The sequence below is a fragment of the Chanos chanos genome, chromosome 6, assembly GCF_902362185.1.
Source record: "Chanos chanos chromosome 6, fChaCha1.1, whole genome shotgun sequence".
NCBI classification, from domain to species: Eukaryota; Metazoa; Chordata; class Actinopteri; order Gonorynchiformes; family Chanidae; genus Chanos; species Chanos chanos.
This window is the reverse complement of record NC_044500.1, coordinates 41314179-41341904: the sequence shown is the minus strand read 5'-3', so window position 1 is coordinate 41341904 and position 27726 is coordinate 41314179. Positions and strand designations below refer to the sequence as shown.

Sequence of the window (27726 nt, the reverse complement as noted above, 5' to 3'; positions counted from 1 at the left end):
AAAAGCTACGTAAGGGCAGTGGGTTGTCTGCTCTCCGCAGGTGCGCTGTGCCAGAGGTAAAGTTGAATAATTGCATTGATAAACCGCACATTTCACCCAAGTATAAGCTTTGTAAACAGATAAACAAAAACAAAAGGCTTTTTTTTTTTTTTTTAATGATGGGCCCAGAAGGATGAAGACAAACAGGCCATGATTATTATGCGCATTTCAGATGAGTCGGCAGGTGCCTGAGAGGAGCGCCTGGAAGGGGATGACCAGACACTGGACGTCTCCACATTCCCAGGAAGAGAGAGAGAGAGCAAAAAAACAAACAAAAAAACAAACAAATAAAAAAAATGCCCATCCTAGCCCTAAGCCCTGAGCTGGTGTGAGAGGCTGCTAAGGACCTTCTCTCTCTCTTTCGTTAAGGTCCTGGGAGAGGCTGGCGTGCTGCCCGTCGAAAAAAGGACGAAGTTAAGAAAAGCAGCTAATTACTAGCGAATGGAGCTTTGGTTCGCACATCTGTATTAGCTGTTAAAACATAAAACAGATGAACTGGGTTCACTCAACCTCGGCGCACGGCAGAGAAAATGAACATTCTCCCGGCCGGCGCTGCTTCACCGAGTCAAGCGTCTATCGATCGCCCGGAGAAATCTGGACAGGACAGAGGGAGATATCTGATCAAGATTTCACGTCGGGCTCTTGTCCCAAAGCATACACCTCTGAGTCTGATTAAAGGAACAAAATATCAGTGTTTGATTCACTGTTTCGTGGTCTGTAGAGCTCACTAGGTAAAGAGACAAACAACTGCGTCACCTCCGTTAAGCAAAATCATACCGAACTGTAGGCATTACGCATTTAAAACAAGTTTACAAAACAAATGCAGCGCTGTAATCGGAGAGTGTGATTTCTGACCTTAGAATGGGTGTAAGGTTACATGTTATAAAATTTTCATGAGAGGATCGTGTACCTAACAAAATGAATAAATATTCAGCACTGCAGTTTAAAATTCCATTTTTTTTAACATACTCTCCATGATGACACTGACAGTAAGGCTCTAATTCACCTCGGTAAACCAGTTCTAGTCCCTGCGGAGTCCTCAGAAACAAGGACCCATGGAAAAGAGAGAGTACAGTTGACAAACACAAGAGAGCGGTTATGGTTCTTAAACAGGACTGGCATTTAAATACCTCCTTTTGCCTTGCTGAACAATGCAGGTGAGAAACATCACAAAAAACACATTATTGACAGTGAAGCTGCTCTCTATTCACAGTTCACTGTCTGACACTCATTATTTACACCATGCGGGTCTCAACTTAATATTATGACATTTTTTGTATAAACAAGTTGACAACAGAGAAGACAGTGTGTACACAGTGCTAGCGTGCATTGTGCTAAAAATAAACAAACCGAACAGAAACAAAGCACATACACACTTAAAAAGCAGTGATTTAAAACACAGAGGTTGTCATTGGAGTTAAGGTAGATATCTACCATATGCTATGTGGACTAATTAAACAGCAAAACAAAGCTATTTAAGCAGATGGTCTCATATACCTGTCTGCGTTAAGTTTTGTTTTAAGACCTTCTTTTCGGATATGGACCAAACACAAAAACACAGCAAGGCACACTTTTACCAAAAAGAAAAAGAAAGAAAGAAAGAAAGAAAGAAAGAAAGAAAGAAAGAAAGAAAGAAAGAAAAGAACAGCGGTGCATTAGCCTCACAGCTGAAAGGCCGAAATACAGAAGAACCTTGAGTTCTAGGAGGAGAAACTCCTTTACTGCGTTTCAATCTCATTACACACATCAGGATCCTTAAGAAATACCCTCTCATAAGAGCTACCTCGTTCCCTTACAATCTTCAAAGCGCTGAACCCGTCGAATGAGGACACCGTTTACATGACTCGATAAACACAAACAAAGGCATCACAAACAATCAGCTAACACATTTCTAATGAGGACTTTGCACTGTGCTGTTGGACCGTTGAGAATATCGCGTGTACGTCAGTTGGAGCCTGCCTTTTTCTCCACCCACGCAGCTAACCTTTACTGCAGCGCTGGGTCCTCTGATCCCAGGAACAATATGAAAAGAATAAGAAAATGAAAAAGTTTACACCTCTCTAATATGGCTCCGCACGGTATTTAATGCTGTGGACCGCCTTTCTGAACTACAGTCTGCCGGTGCCCACATAAAGAGTATAAACAGCGCAAATGCTGCTCTCTACTTAGAAATCACGGTCCGGAGAAACAGAGAGCCGCTCTTGAGAAATGTCTCACACCTGTCTAATCTGCTGCCATTAAAATGTTTTTATTGACAGGTCGAGGGCGAGCAGGTCTGGGCGCAGACTCCTACATCGTGTGGCCCCTGAACAGCAGGCACAGGGGAAATGAACTCCATTACTGCAGGGAGGCATGCTCCTCACACTAGACTCTCTCTTATTGCTTGTGTTTGTGACAAATGGGAATTTTCATTCCCCCAGGCCTCAACCAGCAGAGAGAGAGAGAGAGAGAGAGACAGAGAGACAGAGAGAGAGAGAGAGAGAGAGAAAGACAGAGAGAGAGAGAGAGAGACAGAGAGAGAGAGAGAGGTGACCGTTTCTCCTAACGCTCCTGCCATCTCTATGATGACTGGGCTATGGAGGTCTCGCAACAAAATAATGTGCAGAGAGATGTGTGTTTGTGTGTGTGTGTGTAGGTTCATGGGGATGGGTGGAGTTGAGTGACATGTACAGATACACAGAGGAGTGAGATGGTACTGAAACAACTGACTGAATAATGAACAGAGGGAGGGGGGAAAAAAAGAGAAAAAAAAGAAAAAAAAAGGAGAGGCTGAAGGGATCTTCACAAAGTCTCTCGGCCTTAAGTTCTACGCAATATCGCTGGCCTTCCCATCCCTCTCCGCCATCACACGGCTGGAGCAGGCTGAGGAGAATTCTGGGCCGTGAAGTGAAGGAGACGCTCCAATAGGATTTCCAGATCAAAGGCAAAGCCAATGAAGAGCGTTGAAATCCACAGGGATGGGCTGAAGGAAAAGGGAGGCGGACAATAAAGCTGTTGGTGAATGTTTGGAGTAAATGGGGCGTGTCCGCGTGTGTGTGTGCGCGCGCGCGCGTGTGTGTGTGGAAAACGTGACCGGATCCCTCCCCAGAGCAGCACGTTACATGATAATCCCGAAGTCCCCTTGGGATTCCACTCCTCCATCTACCAGAGAGAGGGAAATGTACGAAGTCGGATATGATGGGAACAAATGAACACGTTGAGCAGTTCAACGCGGGTAAACTGGGGTCAACCGTGCGCACATATACACATGAACTCAGACAGGCCCTGCCCTCACAGGGGCAGGTTAACCAGATGCACTGATGATAGCGTGCAGGCTTTTGGATTCACCCTACAGCTGCAATGACTCTTGGTCTGTCTGTTTGCTTTATATCTGCTTCCTTGTTAACTTTAAATAACACATTGCAGAAGAGTGCTTCACTAACACACAGAGCAAGTAAAAATGCCCACAGGTGACAATTACCCGGGCAAGCACCTTTATCAAAGCATGTCTGAGAGCAAGCCTGTCGTACCAGGAACTCTAATTCACTCCCACTCCAAAATACAGTGCTCAGGACAAAATGGCCACGAGCAAAGGCATCCATCCATCCAATCCTCTCTCAAACGACTGACGGGAAAGTAATAATAGAGTTATTTGGCTGTTGCCATTTGGATACAGCCCACAGGTGGTGCTAGATTTTTTAGGGGTGTCAAAAACACTGAAATGAAAAAAAAAAAAGAAAAAAAAAAACCTGACCCAAAATAAATGTTCCCTGCATGTACTTTCCAGTAAGTTTTACAATGGAAAATTGCGCTAATCTATGCAGGAAATCTGTCCTGTAGAATGCTGGAGCAATTTACATTGAGCACAATTTGACAAGGTATGTAATTCAAGTGCTATGAAATTCATCTCCCTCTTTCTCTCCTCAAATCATCCTTTTGTATGAACAAGGGTGAGGTAGTAGGTGAAGGAGAATGAAGCAGAGAGTGAGAAAGAAAGAAAGAAAGAAAGAAAGAACCTCCTCCTCTCTCTTGAGCTGTCAGTCCAGGTGACTCTTTAGAGCATGAATAAAGCAGGGAGTGGAGATCAAAGCGGTGAGAATGCAGTGTGTGGATATGATGCACAGTGAGAAAGTGAGGGTCACTCTCTCTGACTCTCCACTTATGCCTCTGTTTCAAAGCATTAGTGCCCTTTACACCGCTAATGAGTGCAGCGCCCTCAGCCACAGCTAGGGGTCCACATCTGAGACAGTTCACCAATAAAAGGCTTTAGTCATCACATGGCAGTGCTCCGTAGCTTTCAGCTCAGAGACGTCTATACAGTAAGCAAATGCGGTCGATGTTTTTCACATCACGTTCTTAGATTCACGCGCCGAGACATGTTCAGCGCTATCGAATGATTGGCTGAAACCAGTCATAGATGGGTAAGTACGGAGACGTCTAGCGACTCTTCAAATATGAGAGAATCGGCAAAAAACAAAACAAAACAAAACAAAAAAAGAACGCAAAACTGTCAACAAAAGTTAGAAGCAACGAAAAAAGGAATGCAAATGCACATAATCAAGGCAGAAATCTAATAATTAAAATTCCCTCCACAGAGCAGAAGAGCTTCTAACTCCCTTTATGAAATGGAAATGAGGGAGGTGTATACAGAGGCTTAGTGTCAGTCCTGACTCCATCCTCACCATAAGGGTGGGTCTATCCCTCACTCCCAATCCTGCACAGGAAACTCCAGCTACCTGCCTAATGACTGCGAGTTAGAGGACTTACACAAAGCCTGAGAGAGAAAATGACGCACACACACACACACACACACACACACACACACAAAGAGAGAGAGCAGGCAGCATTCTTACGGATCTAATTGGAATTTAAAACCTTTTCGAATTTGGTGGAATATTTGAAGCCTTAATCTCAAGTTTGTCTCTGCTGGACTGAATAAAAAAATGAATTTGATCAACCAAGGAAGGCAGCATGAAATACATTTGTAGTGCAACACTCTGTGTTAGAATCCCACCATTTATAGGGTATTGTAACAAATTCATGTTTGACCTAACTTGACCTAAGTCTACCCTAAATACTTTTACACTATAATACATCAAGTGCTGAGGATTTGCATGCATGATTTTTAAAAACCAGTCCTGACTGGGATATACTTCAAAGTGATGCATTTTAATGTCTGTGTACTCAACAACTGATAAATCATGTAAAAAAAAAAAAAATACACTTTGATACACGGCACTGGATGAAGACAGAGCTGTACCATGTCGCATAATGAGGATATCAGTTTATAGTCCAAATGCATACAGATTATTGAGAAATTACCTTGGTACATATTGACATTTAAGATTACAACACAATACAAATGATCTGTGGTTCTACCAATGCGTCTGACATTAAACATGCCAGGATGTTCCACATGCTGAAAATCACCTTGTCAGAGCCTAGGAATTTTATTTCAACAAGGAGGAGATAAGAAACGACAGTTGGGAAATGAGTTAACCCCTTTGACAAGACAAATTATGAATGCAGTCTCTTCATGATACTCAACCTCTTCAAAATTAAGAACATCACCGTGTCCTGACCAAGTTAACTGCTGTATCAGTTCAATAGTCAGAGCAGACTGATAAATATGGAATGACAAGAGACTAATTGGCAATAACTTAATAATAATAATCTTTAAAGTTAATCTTTTAGGTCCACTTTGCTTTATTGTGGTATTGTTTCTGTAAAGTGAGCATAAGGGTAAAAGTTAACGTCAGGGGGTAAATGTGAGCCTACCTTTGGGTCTGCAGTGAGAAGTTTGAAAGCCTGGTACACTTGGTTTTCTTTCACACCACCTCCCAAATCCAGAAAATTGGCAGGTTTTCCTCCGTGGAGGTCGATGATGTCACATGTTGCCATGGCGAGGCCAGCACCATTGACTGATGAAACAAATGAACAGAACGACACAGTGTATTTACCGTCAGCTACTGCCAGCCCGTGCCCAAATTAGGGCTTCCAAATCAAATTATGCCACTTCATTTACTAATTTAGTAGATTTTCTCTTCTCAAACGACTGTATATGCGCAGCGTGGCCGACAGAACATTCATCAGCTCAAGGTATTTTGAACATTACGCGCAGAGTGATGTTAAATAAGATCATCATATATCCTGGCACAAAAAAAAAAAAATAAATAAATACATAAATATACCCTAGAAATGTAGTAAACAGATAAACTACTTGTGAAAGGAACAGAGGAAACCAAAATGATTAGATGATGTAAAGACTTCAAAAGTAGCTGCTAATTTACTCTAATGAAAATACTTACCACTAACCTTCACATCTGCTATAAATGTGTGTACAGCTTTAGCTCTGGGCTTGAAAAAAGGATGCCTTGATTAAACGAGACACTGGTTTAGTGAATGTGGGGTTACATTAGGCAGCCCACTGAATCCATTTGAGCCTGCTGTGTTGTGTAGGAGCCAAGTGATTCAGCCATTTCCTGTTAAAACTAACACGCCTTGCTACAAACGTCTTACTTCATTTGGTTTATCAGCGCTGAGCTTGCATCTTGGCAGGCACCCTGACAGAAGTCTCAATATAGGAAAATTCAGTTTAACAGCTGTCACTTCGGTGGGTTACAAAGCTCTTAGAAAAAAAAAAACCCTATAAGCGGCGAACTGTGTTTTCTCTGAAGGATAAGGTAAGTAAGACTGGTCAGACTGGTTGCTTTGTGCTCTTAGGGTTTTGGCAAAGTTAAAATGGGAACGAGACACCTCATTTTGCACAGTGCAAAAGCTTTGATTTATAGCAAGGGAACCGCTATAATGAGAATGCTAACAATCTCGCTCATCTGAGAATTTTTGGCGGATTCTCTCTAATTAGAAACCATTGGTTACGGCAGGTTCCTTCTGGAGTTGTTACTAAGCTGCTTATGAACCGGACTGAATTGTAAACCAGTTTGACAAAAGCTTTATTTCAGAGAGATTAAAATTAGTATTTGGAAGTGCTTTGGACAAGCATGGCCCACATAGCAAAGATATGCTTGACTCATTTTTTTTCCCCCTGTATTAAGGGTAACTTACCGAAACAAGCAATGTTTCCATCTAACCCAATGTATTTCAGATCATATTTTGCCGCTTCTGTTTCCAGAGGATCGCTCTCTGTCATGTCGTCCATGGCAAACACGGCCTTCTGCCTGAACTCCGCGTTGTCATCGAAGTTGATTTTGGCATCAAAGCACACAACTGCAAAAAAAAAAAAATGCAATTCTGATTGCACAGCCACGTAGAGTTAAAGTAAGGGAGAACTCAATCTTTTGCCTTTAAAATACATTTTAAATTTCGCGTATACTGCGACTGTACGTGGGACCACGGAGCCTTGAAGGGAACCATTACAATTCATTACAGGCTCCGCTTTAATATTTAAAGCAATGGATGCTATTCAAAGTAAATTAAATTTGTATAATGTTCTACCTTCCCTTAAGCTAAGCAACACAAAAAGCACATTCATGCCACGGATGTCCATTTGAGCTCTGAGGGCATTTTAGTGAAGGAGAAAAAATAGTTTATGTATGTAAAATATTTATTATTGTAATTAACCTTGCAAAAGCTCAAGGAAAAAAAAAAAAAATATTACACAAAATAGTCAAGGAGGCGCTGTCTAAACCAAACAACAAGCAGAAGTAGCAGCTATTTTTTTTTCTGTAAGCTAATGTAAAATCCCTGCAGTGTATGAGGTCTATCACAGTCAGGAATGCCATTACATACAAAGAAGTGAGGGGGCTGCGTATCTGTCAATATGGTGTAACTTTCGGAGAAATGACAGTACTGGCGAACTGGTTCTCCCTCAGACTATCTGTGCATTCTCCCAGTAATGACTCATCAAAAGAAAATATAGCCAGAGCCTATGGTCCCAAACGTAATAAAAAACCCCACAAAAAAAAAAGAAAAAAAAAAAAACCTCTCTCCAGATGATGCGAGGAAGAAAAATAGCCGGGAACCCTGTCGAACTCTAACTTGCTAACTCGACCCTCCACCAGCAGTCTCCTCTGGCAACGTGTGACCAGGCGCTGGATTTCTTCTCATTTGGAGTGCTTTACAGCGATTCCCCTTCACTATTCCCATGGGAGCATAAAGGGACAGCCACAAACAACAAATCTGCACAGACACACACACACACACACACGCACAAAGAAATCTGTGTTGCCTTGAACTCTGCTCATCACCCTGTAGTGAGCCTCACAGATTTTAGAACAGAACTGGAAGTATTCTCTCCACTGCCTGGCCTCACACACACACTGTTCTGGGCTTACGCAACACATGCCACTGCAGGACCAATGTTTCCTAATGTGGATATATTACTGATTCTACCTCGGTTTTGTATTTTAAGCAAAACGCACATAGCCTAATACTTGTTATTTTTTGGAAATGGAAAAATAGACAGACGGCGATATTTATTGGTCATACTCTATCAGTGAGAGAGAAATTACAACTCTACCAAGTTTTCCTTGGAAGACCCCATAAAAAGCAACTTTGGCATGTTCTTAGATATTCGTAATGCTGATGAGACTGAAAAGTGAAAACGTTTTGACTAAATGTCAACGGGTAGATTTTTTGGAAAAAAAGTGAAATGACATTTTGCAAAATAATCAAATGAGTAAAAATTCCGATAAGATCGAATAATTCAATGCTGTTCAGAGAGCCTTGATGTTACCATTAAGACTATCTGAACAGTTAAATTGTACGACGGCTCTTCTTCTCTCTGGTTTAATGACAGAGCCTGTGGGCTGACCGTCCTTGACTTATTTGATTGGTTTTGGTAAAGGTGGCTAAATAAGACCGTGAAACAGCTCAATTTCTGAGGTTTTTGCACTGGTGTGTGTGTGTGTGTGTGTGTGGCTACACACAAATGCAGCCCTTTTACCTGCTTCACAAAGCTTTCCTAGCTCACTTGTTGTTCATTACAAGCGTTTAACAATGCTCTGAATACCCGTTGACATACTATGAAAGGAGACTGTGCAGACTGAACTTATACCTGCCGCAGACAGTTGTTTACAAGATGGAAGAAAAAAGAAAAAAAAAAAAAATCTCGCTTGTTTACTCTGAGCGTTTGCAAAACTAAATGCATTCATTCACCGTTTGGGCGCACGATACTGAATCTTTTGTTGGACCGATTCAATACCCCCCTTGCCAAAAAAAGCCTGCTAAACATCTGAAGGACTAAACTCTGCCAGCTGCCCTATTAGTCTCTCTTTAACAAGAGGCTTTTCCTCTAAACAGAGAGCGAGCGAGAATGAGCCTTTTTCATAGTCCCTGTGAGAACACCATCATTTTGCCATCATACAGACTCTGTCAGTGCATTTACAGGCCTGTGCAAGAGAAGATTTTTTTTCTTCTTCTTCTATTTCTCTTCAATCTGACAGCCTCATGCTTCAGGTATTAGCCCTGTGGGCAGAGTGAACCTAATCTAATACACGACGGCTAAAGAAACGCAAGCTTCTCTTACCAGGTAAATGCAAAAATCATATTGTGGTGAGACTGACACGCTCAAAGTCATCTTACACTGACAAATCAACTTTCTGAAAATCCTTTCAAGATGAAAGTACAAGGGCGGCGCTCAATGAAAGAAAGAAAATCTGTTGATGTAAGGTGATATTCATCCTTACATGTTGAAAATGTGAATGACCACAAAAGCTATTATAAAATCCAAAGTATCCTTTTCCTGTCTTCACACACACAGACATAAACACAGACACACAGACAGACAGACAGACACACACACACAGCAGCAGTAACACCAGCATAACAATTATATACCCCCAAAACAGCAACAAAGAAATAAAAAGAAAAAATGTCTCACCTTGTCCTTCGGGAGTCTCACCAAGGGGATTGACTTCGACTTGAGTTGCGTCGACTTTCAAGAACAGATCATAGAGTCTCTTAATCTGATCTGCAGCCTGTAAGTTCCACAGAGGAAAGTAATTACCTTGCAATAAGCTGGAGAGCAGGCAGGTCTTCACAGCCTCCCAGCTGTGAATAAACTTCAATACAATACACCAGTGACATTTTAATTGAACTGTCCAGCGTTAAGGATTGATACAACACTGTCTTACACTTGTTGTAACAGGTGTTAATTGTTATGACAGTTAATGTCAGTTCATGAACTCTGTCATGACACTGTTACGTCACTGTGTACCAACTGGCGTAATGTTATGTTAAAGACATTAACAGATTTTGTGAACCAGCTAATCACTGTCACAGTATTATGTCAAATGTCCATTGTTTTAAAGTTCCATTTAACTGGACATTTAGTCACTGATCAATCTTATTCAGTTTAAACTAATAACAGTGGGTATTTTTTTTTCTATTACCTTATTAATCTATTAAATTAAAAGAGAACAATTTTATTAGTTGTATTTTCCCAGGGATTTGTTTACCTGTGACATATTTACTCATCTAAAACACTCTCTTTCATCTGTATTGCATCTAACGAATTCCTCTGAGACACTCACATGACTTGTGATTAAAACAAAGGAGCCATACACCACAGCTATTCTCTTCATAAGGATGAATTAAAACAGGTACAATACTGTCACTGTCAACCAACGATGTGGGAACAACATAATTATGCTGAGCTGTATGACAGTGCTCACTGCACAACACCCTACTGCTCCGAAGAGTGGAGTAGTGCTTTTTTTTTTTTTTGCTTTTTTTTTAAGGACTTGTCATCTTAACAAATTCTTCTTTCAAAGACTAAAGAGTTAAAGTGACATCTATCTCTGTTCCTACACCAGAGAAGTTCTTTTGATAATGAAAGCAGAGTGACAGAAAACATTGTAGTAATGCTCTAATTCTCATATTCTAGCAGACATTCTTGTCATTTCAAAGCACTTCAAAAGCGCTAAGTTATTTAAACTGCATTCCGCATCCAAAACCATTCTAATAACCACCAAATCGAAGAGACGCTCGCTACTGATGTGTATTAAAAAAAGATGAAGTTAGCAGAACTAAACTGACAAGCCAGACAATAAATGAAGCATTTCCCGTTTCCTCGGGCTGTTCGTCTCAGTGCCCGTTCACAACATAGCTGCAGTATGCTAACTCTCTCCAGGACCAACCAAAGCCCTGATTTTGGTCTTCTGCTCTTTGAAAAAAAAAAAAAAAAAAAAAAAAAAAGACTGATTCATTAAGTTGATTTATTTTTTTAAATGCATTTTAACGTTTCTAACTAATTCAATTGTTCACGGTACTATGCATGAGCATAAAACGCAAATTAGCAATATGATGCTAAGAGACAATTGACTCAGAAATTCGTACAGAGAGAGACGAAAAGAAAGATACAAATCCAAATCTAAAGGGGGAGAATAAATCATAGCCCTGACCTTGAACAGAGGCAGTAACTGGATGAAGCTACTGTATAAAATGTCTTCTAAGTCCAAAACAGATTTAAATTCAGAACAGATTGAAATCGAGCAATAAAGCTCTATGTGAATTGCCAATAATTAGTGACAAGTTCACTTTGGGCCAACACATGCAGAAATTGTTATTTTGTCTATTTATTAGTGCTAATCATATCCATTTGTGAGAAAAGTGAGGTATGCTTCCGGTAGAAACGCTGGGCTTAATATCTTCCATTCATTGTGAAGCTTTTTGCAGAGAGGGACACAGCGGCGTTCCAGATTCAGTTGATTACCTGTCTCTCCAGAGGTCCTTTGAAGCCCAAATTAGCCGCCATACGCAGCGCCTGGTCGTCTCGCACCCCTTCGAATATATCTATGACTTCCTGTGGTAAGAGATGTGAGAATGGAAACCTACCATCAGCTGTAATTCGACACAAAGTGGATGTTCGTATTAAATCACGAGAGCAGCAATTAAATAATGGCAGCCTGCCAGCCAGAGAGAGTAGGGAAAAACCAGGGCCTCCTCTCATGATGGTTTTATAATTAGCACGCCTTCTTTTCTGCGGCCGCTCAAAAGACGAATGAGCCGCGGGGCAGACATGTGCAAGAAGGATAATGGACTAAACCCTGTGTGTTAGAACACCGAGAAGCCAAGAACCACGAGATCACACGTATAGACACAGGACAGCCTTCTGTCCTCGGCAGCCACTGACAAGCCTACCTTGGCGCTCGGGCTTGAGGTTAAATTGGTGGAACGCCAGAAATGTCATTACGTACCTTGAATATGAGCTCTGGGGTGCTGGCGGCCACTTCCTCGATGTCCATGCCACCCTGGGGGCTGCCCACCATGACTGGTCCATTACAGGAACGATCCATGAGGATGGCAAAATACGTCTCCCTGGAGATATCCAAAGCCTCAGCCACCATCACCTGGCATCACACAGCACAGAACGCACATTAGCAAAAAGAGGAAAAAAAACAGATAAAGTAGAGAAAAAAAACAGATAAAAAGAGAGAGATGGTGAGTGAGAGAGAGGAGACAGAGAGAGAGAATGTGAGATAGATGTACAGCATCTAAGAAGGGGTTAGCGGAAACAAGCTACTTCTTCTTCACTGGGAACTTTTCTTGCCAAGTATTTAAACACTTGCTTGTTCCTAACATTCTTGTCTGCACTCCTGTCTGATATTCATCCACAGAGAGCTGACAGACAGACAAAACGAGCATCTTAAAAAATACCTTCACACACCACCCCACCTTTCCTACCTCCGTCAGATTGTCCTAATCTCTTTCTCCCTATATTTCTGTTCATCACCCCGTCTCTACTGCTCTGGCCCTCCCCTCTGTTCTGTCCTGGCAGAGGGAGTGAGAGGATGAAGACTAGAGACGGCTTCTGTTGCATTGAAAAGTGAATAAAGCCACATTAATGGCTCAACTTCAATGGCAGAATGACAGCTCGCCTGTGGTTTTTATTCAGGGAAACAGACTCTGATAATGCAATTACAGCCTTTTAAGAATCCAGATATTTAATCCAAGATAATGTTAAATTGCCCTCTCGCCGGCTGTATTTGTGATCCTGATCCACATCTTAATCAGAGAAGGGGCAAAAGACATTTTTTTTTTTTTTTGGAAGAGATTAGATTTGAAATGTGCTTTGGAACGAAATTTCCGTGTGAGGAGGCAATCCGCCCTTCAATGCCAAAGTAAGAGCACAGATTACAACTGAATTTCAGACGTTTGAGGTGTAAAACTGCTTTCATCTATCCTTTCTCAAACATTTCTTTGATTTCTGTCGTCTCATTTTTTAACCTCTCAAACCGTCTCAGTCCCGTGTTCTACTTCCGTGTGCTGTGGTTTCAGCACATAATATATATATGTAATAAAAATATTCTCATTTGATTCTATCCTCTACCCAGCAAGTATAGCAAAACCAAGGGAAAGGGCAGGGTAAGACCAGGGAAGAAGCAGAAGTATTGTGTGTGTGTGTGTGTGTATCATGCCAGTGGATATGAGAGCAAGCATTAATGGGGAGCTCTAGGCTATCTCTCACAATGGGGGGAAAAAGAAAAAAAAAAACACAGGCTAAGAGCATGAGGGCTTCATTACCTGAAATGTGTATTCTTTTTGTTGGAAATTTCTTTCTTTCTTTCTTTCTTTTTTTTTTTTTTTTTGGCTGCTGCAGTGTATGTGTGTGACAAGAAAATAATATTGTTGCTTGTTAGTGACATATGAAAATGGCTGTTTACTAACACTTTCTGCTCAGAGAGGCCCTGACTCACATGGTTTATTTATTACAGTGAACCATGACACGAAAACAGCGCCAGCACAAAACAAACCACACTGGCTTCAAATAATGTGCCACAGCCGTCTGCTTCTTCTAAGATATGAGGCGGAAAACAAGGCGAATAAACGAATATTGCTCTGTCTTGTCTAACTACGTGCGTTTGTTTATTAGTTACGTTGAACGGCATAACTACATTTCAGAGAAGTAAGAATTGTGAGGTAATTGCACATACCATTTTCACTTTCACTCCCTCCTTTGGTGTCTGTTTTGTGGTTAAGTTAAATCCCAGCATCTTTTTCGCTAGCTCACCCACCACTGAGGGGCTGCAAACAGACAAACATTGAGACAGGTTTTGTTTATAAGCATGGACCCTACGTAAGACAGAAATGGCCACCTGTAAAATGAGCAAAAATAGCTTTTGAAAAGTACTGGAAATGTTTTCGTCGTCCTTGAAATTGAAGTTTTTGTTCTGCGGTGTGGCGTGATCTCCTAACTCTTTGACAAGGCAATGCTTTATCAGAGTTTTCAATATGTCTTGTTAAGTAGAGCTCAAAATATTTCCCCTATCCAAAAAAATCCCCCCAAACAAACCGAACCCAAAAAAAAAAAAAAAAATGCAGCTCATCCCTTGGTGTCTTCACTCTCATTTTCGAGGAATATAAATGAAACCTGCAGCTCCGTGTTAGTTTGATAGATTGAGCAAAGGATAAACTGCAGTCCAGGGAAAGGCAACTTCAGAGGCCTGACTTTCAAACTTTCACATATAGAAACAGACTAGCAGTGATGTATGACGTGGGCCTTCATCATAAAATCAAGCCCCCATTTGACCGTAGGGATTGACCCAATAATGAGTACAGTATTTGGCCTGGTTGTTACGGATTTTTTTTGCCTGATACAATACCATGTAATGTGTAAAAAAACATCAAAGAGAATATTATTATTATGCTACACTTGAATGATTTATTCTTTTTTTTTAAAACGTTGCCTGAATTCATAATATATCCCCCTAGAAATGAACAAGAGAGTGAGAAGAGGGAGAGAGATGAAATGAGATGAATGATTTTACGAGTCTGGCTGTGTGTGTACTCACTCTTTAGTTAAGTGCACGCCACCTTTAAGGCCACTGTCAAAGACCCCCTTTCCTCGTCCTCCTGCCAGGATCTGTGCCTTCAGCACTATCTCTTTGGCATCTAAGAAAGACACACAAGACAGAAGAGGTGCTGTTAGATTGAGCTGAAGAGAGGGTGACAACCATGAAGCCACTGCAATCAGGACATCACCATGGGACTTGGCTCCACCCCTCTGTCACATTCCAAAATGTCATTATGGTAGTCCCTCTGCCTTGAGTCACCATTAGCGTCCGGTGCCCGAGGCAAGGTCCAGACGCATTTAGCCCATGAGAGAGACACCTAGAGCAGGCATGAGATGGTGAGGTACTTTGTGCTGAAGACCTCTCAAGGAGTTCCATAGTCCCGCAAATACAAGTGTTGTTCATCTTAATGTCAAATTCCTTGAGAAAAAGGAATTCTCAGTTACCAGACATGCACACAACAAGCTAACACACATACACACACAAAAAATGCGCAAGGGGGGGCGGGGGGTTCCTAAAAGTTCCTCTCATTCTCCACTTGTCACCTTTGGAATGTCCCAGCAACCCTTTCTTTATCTCAATATTATCTCTTCATATCAAGAAAAATAAGACACAAGTAGCCAGGATCCCCCATTACATCTGGATGTTCTCACAAGGCTAAAGGCTCAACACTGACGGAGAATAACGTGAACCAAGACTTTCTGGATCACACCAACAGTGTATCAAAGACAGAGTTTCTTTTCTCAGACAATAATAAGAGAGCAGAGGTGATCCTACACAGTGGCCGTGAAGAGTCCTAAGTGAATAAATATGTTCATTAAAGTATGCCTGCATGCAAAATTAAAAATGAGTTCAAAGTGAGATGGAATAGAGTGTCCTGAAGGCATGCGTGGCAGAACAGAGGGAAGAAAATGACTCCTGCTGAAAAACAGAGGAAATGAGGAACCAGTTAAGAAATGAATGATTGTGGCCATGAACCGATCAGAGTGCTTGTGTACTTGTGCAAGAGGACACTGACAAAGAGAGTGGAAGAAAATGGAAAATTGGGAGGTGAGGCCATAACAGTAAAACAGTAAAATGGTGGGGAGAGAGAGCGAGAGAGAGAGAATGGGAATGAACATGGGAATGATGGAGGGATGAGGGAAAAAGTGGGCTGGGAGTAATTGGTTTGGCATGGCTCGACAATCGAAAATGTAGCAGACTGTATTGTGCAGATACTGCGCAACAAGGCAACATTTCCCACGTCACACAAAATACAATGAAAGAAAGAAAAGAAGAAAAAAAGAAAAGAAAAAGATGATATACAAGAAAAAGAAAAGATAAAATATACAAGATTGTTTTGCTTTGCTTTCTTTTTTACTTCAAGGTGGGCAATCACATATAATACACAATGGAGCAGAGAAAATGTAGCATAAAATAGGGTACATTGTACAAACTAACTAAAAAATATTGTCTATATTAGTTCCCCTGCACAGAGAAAGAATCTCTTTCTGAAATCCATTCTTTTACAAAAGGACTACTCTAATGAGACCACAAGGGTTGAAAAGTGGGCTTGACTAAGCCTATATGTGCTCAGAACACACCTAAACTCTTCTAAGGAATTTTGAGAGTATCCTCAATCATTGTTTTCATTCAATATGTTATCTGACAAGCTGCCATCACTAAGGCTAAAAACAGTGTCGTCTAAAAAACACGATGACTTAATGGTGCTCTTTTAGATTAAAGTGAACATGACACTCTGTGAAAGTAGAGCATCCATTTTCTCTTCATGCACTAGAAACAAATGTCCTCAACACTACAGGGACTAGTCATTAATGAAACAGAATAGTTGCGGGACAGATGACGGAACTGAGCTGAGGCTAATGTTAGCATGGCGCTCCAGTTTCAAAGATGGCTTTAAATCATAAACAGGAGGATCGTTGTTTAGGAGAAGCTTGTTGACCACAAGGTTGATGCATAAAGCCCCGCAATCAGACACTAGTTAAGAGGCACGATCAACACAGAGACTCACATTGACAGTTGAACTCTAGCTGAGACTGTGCTAATGCATAAATCAACAACACATGCTAAGGTCATTGATTACATAAGCGTGTGGAAATGGAGAGAGATGAAGAACAGGAGTCTGCTTCAGAGATATGGCATGGAAGGCTCGATTGGAAAGGAACACAGATTTCAGAGGAAACAGTCGTTACAGACAACAGTGAGTCCAACAAAGCTCTGTCTAGTCCAGGGATCTGATGCCTCATCAAAACGGACAGAATTCTGAGAGCCGCCAAACAATCTCTCCATCTGCAGCACAGCCACCTGGGAGAGGGTCCACACGTGAGTGGTAGCTTCACAGAGATGAAAAGAGATACAGAGCTCACAGAAAGTACTGGAACAGACCTGCTTGGAGCTAGAATAAAGAAAGATCTGCAGTGGAACCAAATGTCCAATTCGTCAACCGAGTGTTGAGAGACAGCAAGGGAACAGTCGGCCCACGATATGCAGTTCCTGACTTGTTTCTCTTCCTAAACCCCTCACCCGCCTGCAGTTTCCTAACACTGCTACTTATTAACACTAAACAGCAAGTGCAAATTAAACACTGCTGCAACTGTGATCTCTTTATGAACACTGTTACCTCCTACAAATATAACATTTAGAATATTTCAATAAGAGTAATAAAAGGTGAGATATCTCGTATAGAGAAAACATAGGCACAGAAATTCACAAGGAGTGGATTTGAGAGGAAATTACTGCACTTTCTAGAAGAATGTCAAATTCTAATTAATAACCGTATAACAACAATTACAGTGGAAGACAAAATATTTAAAATGGAGCCCCAACTGAGCCCCATGCTGTGGTGTCATTCCTCATACTACCTACCAGTTGTGTTCTCATTTATTATCACTCTGTTGTTTTGTAAATTGCCCTCTGGGCTGGCACCTACTGCACGCCTGGCTGGCCTAGAAGGGGTCTCCTCTCTTTGTGGTCCTTCTCAAGATTTCTCCTATTTTTCCCTAACGTCTGGGTTTTTTGAGGAGTTTTTTCTTGCCCGCTATGAGGATCAAGTCAGGGGGTGCCACCCTGCTCTGTTTTGTTGTAATCCTGTGGGCATGTAAAGCCCTTTGAGACTGTAAACAGTGATATTGGGCTCTAAATAAACTTAAACTTGAAACTTGAAACTTGGAATCTTTGTCCGACCTCAGTACGGCTCTATACGAAACTATACTCAGCCACATATGATGCAACTCATCTGCAGCTTTGGCCAAAGTTCACCTTACTGATGTTCTTTACAGGAGAAGAAAATAAATAAATGCATAAAATACAGACACATATTATGTCTAATGTCTACAAAAGAGAAGCTGTAATATATTTATTTATTTACTTCCCTGCACAGTGTTGTTTTCATCTCAAGGACACAAAAGAAAAATGAACATGGTATAACATATCCAGTCACATTACAAGTAATTGGAGTAACATGGAAATCCCTGGGCAAGCAATTTCCAATTAATGAGCACAAATGAACTTGAAGCTTATTTACCAACGACAGCAGTCAGCACTGGGTTGTTACTTCTGCTCCAGTGTGCACTGTCTGTATATCTAACATCTCGCTATCCACTCGGTAACCCAGAAGGACCTAGCCACACGCTTCCGAGATATATACGACATATTACTGCTGTATGATGTTACATAAATTACAAAAATGAAAAAATAAAACAAAATAGCACGGTAACGAGAATAAGTGAGAGGGAACAGTTGGGACCTTCGGGACGGTCCAGAGAGAATGGGGTAGACTCTGGCGTGCTTAAGCGTGCTTAAGTGGGGAAAATGAGCCAAATAAGGAGATGTGTTCTAATGAGACCAACAAGGGAGACGAAGAACACAAGACAACTGTTGGAAATATGAGACGATAACGAAAGTACAGAATGTGAGGTCCGCGAACCCTTTCCGGGAGATCGTGCGTCGCGCTGAGCGCTGATCCTATGACCTTTCGGAGTTAAATAGACCTTCCTGTGACTCCTGGCACATTTTCCAAATGTCATCGGCAAATGGGTTACGTCCTTTTGGTCTCTGAACGTATACAGAAGTCCTGTTCGTTAAAAGAAAACAGAGTGGGGAAAAGTCTGAGAGAACTGCCATCTTAATTAGGGACAACCTCAAGGAAGTATTAATTATCAGAGAGAAACGAGTCAAAACTGAGACAAAAATAACCTGGGATAATTAACTTGACAGCATTGTGCAGACAGTTTTGTGTTTGACACTACTTTGTAATATTAAAAGCACTTATTTATTACATTTTGCAGCTACAACAACATATGGATTTAAGATATATTTATATATAGACAAATCCCTGCTTGTTTTTATAAAGTCATTCACAACTGCAGATAATCAACATGTCACACGTAACATGATTACTTATCTCTTCAAAGTCAACTCCGTGTTCACTATCAGTGAAAGGAATATGCTAATACACTGAATCACTAATATGAAACAGATTGTCAAGGCACTGACATTTCCACTAACAGACTGTCTGATCCTACCAGACCTTGAAATATTGCGTTTAAGTTGGTCCGTGTGTGATTTCATCAAATATTTAAATGCCGATAAAATAAAGGATGATTAAAGACGTGTAATATGCATATAATTTCAATTTAAACCCCAGATGCTGCCAGCAAGAACGTAAAAAGAAATTGTAAAGCATCATGAAAAGTCTTCGCAATAATAACTACCACTGCTGGATTACGAGGCATTGTGGACTAGACAAAATCATGTCATTCCATGGATCTATCTCCGATATAAGAACAAACAAGTGAATTGGTAACCATGAACTTCACCAGCACCTGGTGTACAGAAGTTGACTAGCAGCGTACTAACACCACTATCCTCTATCATCCATGCTTTTCCCCTATCCATTTAATATGTCTCAATATGACAGGAACAGACAGCTGCTGTACTGCAAATGCTTGACCTTTCTCATCTTTAGTGAGCAGTATTTTCCATCGTGAGCCATTTCTGTTTCTCTCACCTTTACCTCTGACAGGTAAAGAAGCGCTAGGCTATATCTCTGGTCGTGTCTAATGATGCTCTCCCTTGCTAGGGCAGAACAAAGGTTGATAAGTTGCCCAGACCCCTGCTGCTGTATCAAGTCTTACTGTCACCACTCAGCTGACAGCTGATTCCTTGTTAAATCCATCCAGCTGGTACCACACACAAACTGAGATAATGATTTTCTCAAGTTACCTAAGTGCCACTGTGCAAAAGAGGCAAGAGTTTACAAAAAAAAAAAAAAAAAAGAGACTAAGCCTTGTAAAATGTAACACCGTTCCTTTCGTCAGCCCAGACAGGAAGACTTGCAGAAAGCATTACGTGTGGGTGAAGATCCGCTTCTGTAAAAACACTGAGATTAAACGCTGAAACATTAAAAAAAAAAATGTCGTACCATTAAACAGCAAAAGGCTGAAGACCTTCATCGCACTGATCTTCTGATTCTGGGTTGTTATAAGAAAAATCATTTTTAGGTGAACCAGCTCAACATATTAAAAAAAAAAAAGAAAAGAAAAAAGGAAAAAAAAAAAAAAAAAGGATCATTCTTACATAAATGTCATTGTAGTTACAGTGCAACACAACTCCAAAGCCAGGCTGGAGCACTCTGATACAGGCATGAGAGAGATGGGTTCAGTCTTTGGTCAAGCACGCATCAAGAGGGAAGAGATCAGCGATAAAGTATTGTTGATGAGGTCTGCATACTCCAAAAGGAGGGCTGCATGATTTCCACTGCTCCAGAGTAATTCATCTCCTTTCAACCAGGCCAACACACAGAGAGAAGGGGTTTGTCAGAGGCTCAGAGAAGCTTTCCCTGGAGAAAATGATCATTATTAGGACTCTCAGACAACATGAGGAACCGCCGTCAAATCAAAGCATTTATCGGTCCAGCCCCAAATCTTGGTATTAACGTGCATAATCCCGGTCCTAAACAGGTTTATGAATATAGCAAGTTACGGCACTTCGGTAGGCATCTTCCTTGCTCTCATCTTCTGGCACAGTAACTTCAATATCAAAACAGGGACAGGAAATTAAATAAGCAAGTGCTGCAACACACATACGGTCATGAGAACTTTTTTCCATTACGCTGCGTGCGTACACATATTTCATACGTGGGTCTAAGACCAGGTGTTTATGCGGTAAACGTTAAATTTGCGTGTGAGAGCCTCATTTGTGTGTACTGGCGTTAACAGCACCGCGCATGGAAAAGGCTGCTTTTCCGCATCTCTTCAGTATGATCTTTGGAGGAGCCCTCCATCTTGGCAAGTAATGATGCCAAGAAATTTCCACACCCCATCCATCTTACTGTGAGACAGGCAAGTGCTCACATTTTCTCTGGTGGAGGGGCTCCTCAGCCCATCACCCCAAAGACTTGCTGGGATGTGAGCGGTATGCAGGAGATACCTGCAGCTCAGCAGACAAACTGACTGTACTCATTCCCCCCCCCCCTTCCCCCCCACCACCATCAAACCACAGATGAGAGCACCGGCGCTCCAAAAATCATTTCAGTATTATCCAACAAACTATTTTTCCCCCCACTGAATAGTATAGCTCCTTCAGGAACGACAGATTTGTGATTTCCACTATTATTATTATAATTAGTTTCTTTATTCAGTTTACCGAATGAAACAAGCATGGATTTGTTTTATTTGTTTAAAGTGAAAAGTAAACATCTCTTTGGTGGAGATTATGCTTATTCTGACAAGCTCTCATCACATTGGAAATAAACAGAGGTGTGTGCGTGTGTCTCTCCAAAGAGATGCGTGTGTGTGTGTGTGTGTGTGCGTGTGTGTGCGTGTTTCTCCAAAGCGAGTCAGTTTGCTTATTATTGCATTATCTACTTTAGAGCAAAATAAATAAGCAAAAATAAATAAATAAAAACAAACAAATAAATAAATAAACACAATAAAAAATCCCACTCCAAAATGGAAAAGATTAAGTTTGGTAGCTTTGTGCTGGGCAGGCAAAACTTACACAGTGTGGAGAAGAGAGAAGTGATTGCGGCATCTGACCCACAGCTGCTGCGGCCTTACTCTGCCCTGTGGAACACTCCACAAGCTGTCAACATGCATGTCCATGTCAATCAACATCCCTGTTCAACTGCCAAACTTCCCTCAGTCTCCCTGAAAGGAGCTGAGCTCTACACAAGACTTTACGTGTTTAGACAAGCGGAGGGGCTGGTAAGAAACGGCACAGCAGAACCGTTATATAAGATGCATGACACCAATATCAGAAAACAGATACACGAGCATATTAAGCACATACAGTCACTTACAAGTATACAGAGAAAGAGCAGGGAAAAAAAAAAAAAAACATGTAGAGGGGATGAAAATCATCGACACTGTGTTTAGGATCTGCACTGAGGACAGCGTACTGCGGAGGGAAGGAGAAAAAAAAACCAAAAAAAAAACCCGGCTTGGATCATTTTCAGAAGATTCTGTTTATCATGACAATCCAAGCCTAGCGAGCTGCTGTCGAAAAGCAACACTTTATTGTAATTTGTGTGGCGAACCTGGACACCTTCTGTTTGAGATGAAACTAAAAAGAGCTCTCGTTCCTATTCTGGAGTGTCAAGTCCTTCTCCAAAGACCACGGCCTGCTTTCTACAGAGAGAGATGAAAGCAGACTAAACAGAGCCCGAGGTGTGTGAAGAAGCTCTGGCACTGTGGACCGACTTGAAATTACACACACAAGACTGGACAAAAACCACCGGACTGGCTGTCTGTAAACATTCTGAAATCCCTCAGATAATGGTTCTAAAGAAAGTCGACAAGCCGACAAAACTTCTGTTCGGACCGAACGCTGACCACGGTTCTTAATCAAACTGAATGTATCACGTCATATAAAGAACTCTTTTATACCACGATGCTAATCTGCTCTCACATTTACTGGCTCCATAAAACTGGCTCTATATCACTTTGAGTCGACAGAGAACGTTGCGTTTGGAGGCGGGCGTGGAGAAATAAGCTTCTACGGGCCTCAAATTACAAAACCAGACCAGACGAGAGAGTTAAAATCTGGAACGAATGCAGTGTGGAGAGAAAAAAAATAACACTGTATTTCTTCTCACAAATTTACTGCTCAATGGACCATTGAATAGCTCTAATAAAACATGCAATTTAGAGTCAGCATTACCAAAATAATGGTGCCGTACCCTCTGCATGAACAAGTGTTGGGAGATGCTGGCGAAGCAGGAGGTTTTGAGGGGTTCTGAGTAACGCTAATGTGCCACGTGCAATATCGATACAGCCCAGCCGTCAGGAAGCCCAAATTACATTTTGATTTGTGAGCTCCCTGAAACGCTGCCCATGTTCCTCTGAACGTATTTACAGAATCATTTGAAAGGCATTTCAATTGTTTTACCACAGCAGCACAAATCAGCCCTCCAAATTACATTTCTTTATGATCCATAAACTCAGATTTCTTGTGTTATGAGCCCCCCCACCCCCCTCGCTTTTTTTTTCCTTTGGTTTTTCACCTTTCTGTAAATTTCATTAGGGATTCAAAAGCCTCAAAAGGGTAAGTTGGCCCAGTAGCAATGTATGAGTTTCAGAGAAAATGGCTAATAAAAATGTGGATTTTACATAGCTTCGCCAGCCAAAAAGACAACTTCTTCTACAGGCACACACATGAAAACACAAGGACAAATGACAAAAGGAAACCTTCTCTCGCTTTGCACAGTGAGTTCTATTTCTTTTACTGAACATGTGCAAGAGATAAATCCAACTGCATTAGCCTATATTTTTCACAAACCCTTCAAATGTCTTTTATCTCACATCAGAAGAACCAGTGAAACCACCCATCACACAATGCCCACCAAAGAGGCCCCATCAAAAGCTCTACAGTCCTCAACAATGGCATGTGGGTAGATAAAAAGAAAAAAAAAGAAGAAGAATATCAAGCAAAAGCCTCATAAATATATTATAATGAAAATAGAACATGCTCATAGTTTGCTCAGACATGTTTAACACTACCAGAGATGGAGCGGGAGTACACAAACGTCACGCATGACTGAGGAGGCCTTCCCGAGCTAGAGAAGACATGACAGATGGTTGGGACTCTGTAGAGTGGCAAATAGAAAGGGAAGCATATGTTCTGTGCCAGTTGAGCAACTGTAGCAGAGCTGGTCCAAGGCAAAGTGTGAGTGTTGCCTGCTTTCCACCACCGCAGAGACCACCGGTGCAACAACTGTAAGAGGAATGCTTGTATACCATTAGCATTGAGCTCCTTCTAAAACACTCACAGCATTCCAGCGATATAGTACAAAGGCCAAATCGACAACCTGCTTTTGGTTCATGTTCACTGAGTAATGTCAAACGGCGTAATGTAACCTGTATTACATTGTGCTTATATACATCAGTCTGATGTTTGAGAGTCCTATCCGAACATCATTTCTCATTCACAGTCTGAGAGGAATATGCCAACAAAAGCTCTAGGCTAAAGTTCCACCTTAAGAAAAGATGGTCAGAATCTCTACCAAGCTAAGAAAATGAAAAAAGACTGAGTTGTAGTTCACCTCCAAATCTGAATGATGGAAAATGGGGCAGTAGAAGTGTCCTTGAACTGTTATGAGAGTTCGTTTTTCAAACGTTGTCACCAATTGTCGTGGAAAAAAGGCACCAAATTAGCCATTAAGACTGATAGCAGAACTGAAACAAGAGTGGGTACAATGGCTGTCATACTAGGCTAAATGATACTCACCACAATTCTCATATTCCTGTGACCTCCAGATGCTCTTTGGATATCAGTAACAAGTTTGAAACATCAATGTGGTATTTGGGAGAAAGTTCTGGAACTTGGAAACAGTATGATATTGTCTTAGGACCTTCTGATAAGAACCAGGATTCAAGTCTGACATTTTTTATTCATTCAGTAGGGGTCTGGATGTGTCATTGACTTCTGCCACCAGACAATGACTACTTCAGCATTTTGGTGACAGTTTAGAAACATATGTTCATTCCTCTTTTTTCGATCTTGGGTTACCTAATAGATTTTTGTGTGTATAGTCAGATTTTTGTGGGTATAGTCAAATTATTGATAATCTAAATCACAGCATGCATAAACTATTGCCCTTCGAGTACATTTACTGACAATCTCAGGATGAAAACAGTTCAAAACCTAACAATTTTATTCTGTTGGAAGAAATCTGACAATTGTAAAAGCATTGCATCATACAAACCTGACTACAGTCTGGAAATAACACCAAGTTTAGGGATTTAAAGACAGCATAGATGTAACTTGGCTGAGAAAAATGTCTTAATCATGTGTGACAAGATTTGGATTGGCTCACTGTACCACTCTAAAAAGCCTTGGCATGTCTTGATGCTAATTCTGCTGTGCTAGATTAGCTGTCCCTTTAATCATAATTCATCAAGGCCATTTTCAAAACTTTTTTTTTCCCTAAAGTTTCAGCAGGAGCAAATTTCTAAAGTTAATAAATAAATACAAGAAGAAAACAACAAGAGAAGGAAAGTCTAACCTCCTCATATTAGAGAATGTTGCATGTCGCCTCTCCCACCTGCTTCCTTCCAGGGTTGTTTAATGCCAGGGTGTTTAATTATCATGACGTGATTTGACATATCAAACCAGCAATCTCTCTAATAAGCACACATGAGATTTGACTGCCTTGCATAAAACAGAAGTGTTTATGTTGAATATTCATGCCTCTGCAAAATAAATTAATACAGTCCCCACTTATTAATTGTTAGTCTGTCATTCAGTCATTTGAAAAGGTAGGCTGAAGATATACAGTATACGGCATGTTAAGAGACAGACAGACAGACAGCTAGTGAGCAAAATCAAGAAAGACTGAGTGAGAATGGTTGTGTGTGTGTGTGTGTGTGTGTGTGTGTGAGTGAGAGAGAGAGAAGGAGGGAAAGAGACAGAGATGGCTATAAAATAAAGTATGAAGATGCCACTCATAAAATAATCTAATGAATTAAAATAAGAAGATGCTACTGCTAAATACAGCTGAATTTACAAAAAGAAAAAAAAAATGGTGTATGGAAACTCTTGTGAAGTGGAAAGGGAACTACCAATAGGCTGTTTTGGATACAAATGCATGCGACAAACTCATAACGCACAGGCCATAGATATGCTCATATTTTCAAGTCTACAGTCACAAGTCTCAGTCAAGTGTCAAGACTCTTTTAACAAAAAGCAGTTAATTTGGCATGAAAATCTGCCCTTGTCTCTTAAGCATGTGATCTTACAAAATGGGATTTGAGAACAGAGACATGATTTGCACTTTTAAATTACAACTGACAACCCACAATAAAGCACCGATTGATTTTCACTATCAATTTATGAATGAATGAGAAACCATTAAAATATACAAGTATACAGTGTCTACATAAATAGCGATCTTCATTATATATAGTCATTCACTTAATTTTGCAGAAATAAACTTCATAGCTGTATAAAGTTTCTGAAGAAGCCTATGAAAGTAGAGTTCCATGTCTAAAATCAGCATTTGAGAAATGAAATGCACCACACCACAAATAATTATCTGCGACTCCTCTGTAAATGGTTTTACGGTCATTTGCTTTTCATGCTTTTCATCATTTTTTCATGTTTGTGACTCGGATAAGACACAAGTAGGCCATAAAATACCATTATTTTCATTTGATATGCAGCTTTATAAAATTCAGACTGAAGTAAATGAGTACACACAGTGTAACCCATTTCGATCAACATGACAAAATGCACACAAAAAAAGGGAAAAAAAAAAGTTTTTTTTTTTAAAGTGAAAACAATTAAACATTTCATCAACTTAAACTGTGTCATTCCCTTACAGATATTCACTTTTCACATGTCGCGGATCTTAAAAATCCAGTTGATTGAGAAGTCAAATGAGGACAATTCTTATTCAGTTCTCGCCAATTTGCACATGACTAAAGCGGTTATGGAGCGCAAGTGATCAGCTGAAGCCAATCTAACTCACGTGTGAGATAACCAGCATCAAACGTGTGGAACATGTGGAGAGACTAAAAATCTGACCAAATGTTCTTCAGTCTCCAGCTACGTGATCAATTCTCAGGGGACAAAAGCCTGGTAGACGAGAGCTCTTCTGTAGATGCAAAGAAAAGCCTCCATCCTCAAACATTTTTAAGGGGTAAAATCCATCAAGATTTACCCAGCAGATGTATCTGTCAACAAAGCTACACCGCAAAAATAATATCACTCTTTCTCTTGGCCAATGAGAGCAGCAGCAGGCTATGTATGTGTGAAATGGGAAGGCGAGACAGAAAAAAATAATGATTTATATTCATTACATGTTATGCTTTCATCTCTAAAGATGGCAAGCTACTATGGAGGTGACATCCAAACCTGCGTACAAACATCTGAGAACAACTTCTCTATGGGGTGGGGGGGGGGGGGGGGGGGTGTGTCTGTTTTAGGTGACTTCCCCCCCACCCCCCCCTTTTTTTTAATTTGGCGTTGAACACATTTTTTATTTGCATTTGTAAACCCCATTTTTTAAAACACCTGAACCACTCAATCCCACTCAATTCCATCACTCAGTCTTAACGGGTCTCCATTTCTTAAACGGGATGTTTAAAACACATTCATGGTGCTGCGGTACAGCGTGCTAGACGAAACAGCCGAATAGCCCTCCGCACTGATTTATTGAGCCTCCTCGCGTGGAGCGGCAAAAGTTCCCCACTTCATCTTCCAATCAGTGAGCAGAGGCTGCATATTTTAGCCTGTGCTTTTTTTATTGTTCTGCGGTCGCTGCTGTTTGGTGTGGCGGCACGCTGGGCCTGCATAATCACATTCTGCCCAGTGACTGATGAGCCCAGCATCAACCTCCCCTTTTTTTTGGCTGTTAGATTACTTAACAGTGTAGGGGGGCTTTTTCTTAAAAAAAAAAAAAGGAAAAAAAAAAAAAGTGCATAAAACTCACTTCCGCCCACTACGCGGGGCCTAC

At 40.9% G+C, this 27726-nt stretch overlaps 1 protein-coding gene across 1 annotated transcript in view; it reads right to left on the bottom strand.

Moving 5' to 3' along the window:
* The window catches only part of suclg2 (succinate-CoA ligase GDP-forming subunit beta), a 72047-nt gene that overhangs the window by 25329 nt on the left and 18992 nt on the right, over positions 1-27726 (bottom strand). Inside the window, exons 3-9 of the mRNA XM_030776465.1 lie at positions 14772-14871; positions 13914-14004; positions 12177-12329; positions 11693-11782; positions 9860-9956; positions 7084-7245; positions 5797-5939 (exon numbers count right to left, since the gene is read on the bottom strand). Of these exons, the coding sequence (XP_030632325.1) occupies positions 5797-5939; positions 7084-7245; positions 9860-9956; positions 11693-11782; positions 12177-12329; positions 13914-14004; positions 14772-14871 (836 nt within the window). The remainder of the gene's footprint in view (positions 1-5796; positions 5940-7083; positions 7246-9859; positions 9957-11692; positions 11783-12176; positions 12330-13913; positions 14005-14771; positions 14872-27726) is intronic.